General features: G+C 62.9%; 1 protein-coding gene across 1 annotated transcript; it reads left to right on the forward strand.

The window, feature by feature from the left end:
- Positions 1-251: 251 nt before the first annotated feature.
- Positions 252-730, forward strand: SDRG_12034 (hypothetical protein; the record flags this gene model as incomplete). The annotated part of the gene is made up of 2 exons (XM_008618092.1): positions 252-683; positions 728-730. The coding sequence occupies 2 exons, from the start codon at positions 252-254 to the stop codon at positions 728-730; spliced, it is 435 nt and encodes a 144-aa protein (XP_008616314.1).
- Positions 731-1481: the final 751 nt, after the last annotated feature.

The following is a 1481-nucleotide window of genomic DNA, read 5'->3' on the forward strand; positions in this document are numbered from 1 at the left end:
AGCCACGGTGACAGCCATCGGTGACAGCTACATGGTATCATGATGGCGAGATGCCACTGTGGGGGAGAAGCATCAACAATCGTCCGTGGTTGCACCACGTCAGCGAAGAATCCAGCCATCCGATTGGCACAAAAAAGAAGCTTTTTACTGATTGGTGCGTCGAAATTTGTATTTAAACCAATGGCATCGCGTCATTCGAAAGCCATGGCTCGCAGGTCATGGCACGCAGGTCAGTTTTGATTTTGTGGACGATGGGACCAAGCACACGTACTAGCAGCGTCTACAAGCTCATGGACGAGCTCATGGAGGCGCAGGCGCTGGCCGCCGATGCCAACATGTGCAAGCTGGCGCGCGCCAGAGCCTTCTCCAAGAGCGCCGCGGGCCAACCGTCGAGCGCCACCGACGTCTTGGCAGCGACCGTCACCAACGTCCCGTCCACGGCCACCGCCGCCGACATCGCGGCCTTTTGCAAGCAAAAGCTGGACATCTTCGACCGCTTTCTCTCTGTGTCGATGGCGCCGTATAAAGACGGCAAGACCGGTCGCTCCACCGTCTACGTGGCATCCCACGGCGACTACACACGTCTCCTTGGGCTGGACGGCGTGCGGTGGCGCCGCGAGACGCTCAACGTCAAGGAAGCCGCGTCCGTCACGCGCTCGGCATGCGCCGACATTCTGAGCCGCGTCTTTCGCTGCAAGGGCGTCCACCTGCTGTCGACGCCAACGAGTGAACCATCGGCGTATGCCACCGTCGACGGGGTCACATTCACCTGCTCGAGCACGGACGCGACTGCCTTTGCGATCGGGTTTGATGGCGAGAATGACTACCGCTACCGCGTCTGCTTCAAAGTGACCAGCGTCGTCCACTGCGTCGTCGGTATCAGCCGATTCGAGCACGTCGTTGTCCGGTTTACTTTGCGGACGCCGCCGTTCGTCTTTGTCGGCGACCGGCGCATGACGGACGAAGACCGCATCTGGCCGCTCGCCGACGCCACGTACAAGTGGGAACGGTCGGACGATCCGTCACCCAACGGCGCGTTTGGCCACTGCCGATGCTACCACCTCGTGCTTGCCGACGGCGTCGACGCCAACGACATTGTCGCAGTGTTGCGCCGCTACGGCGTCGCCAACCTCACGCGCACCAAGACAGCGCCGCTGTGCGCGTACACGACGCCGACGCCGACCGACTGGGCGTATGGCCATGCGGGTGCGTTGTGGCACCTCCCGCTTTCGCTCCGGTACGCACTGTGTACGCTGCTGTCGCAGACGCGTTGGTGCTCGCAACGACCGAGGACGCGGCCTACGTGGCGCGTCAGCTCATCCACACCAGCGCGTCGGCGTCCGACGTATTTGGCTTCTTGTACACGTGCGCATCGCCCAACACGCCGTCCAACGCGCAGGCGTTTGGTCGCTGGCTCTGCCACGGCCGTCGCTACGTCGTGCCCATGCGCAGCCCGCACGCCTCGACGCCGCCGCCGCTCG

The sequence above is a fragment of the Saprolegnia diclina genome (genome assembly GCF_000281045.1).
Source record: "Saprolegnia diclina VS20 unplaced genomic scaffold supercont1.46, whole genome shotgun sequence".
In the NCBI taxonomy this organism is placed as follows: Eukaryota; Oomycota; class Saprolegniomycetes; order Saprolegniales; family Saprolegniaceae; genus Saprolegnia; species Saprolegnia diclina.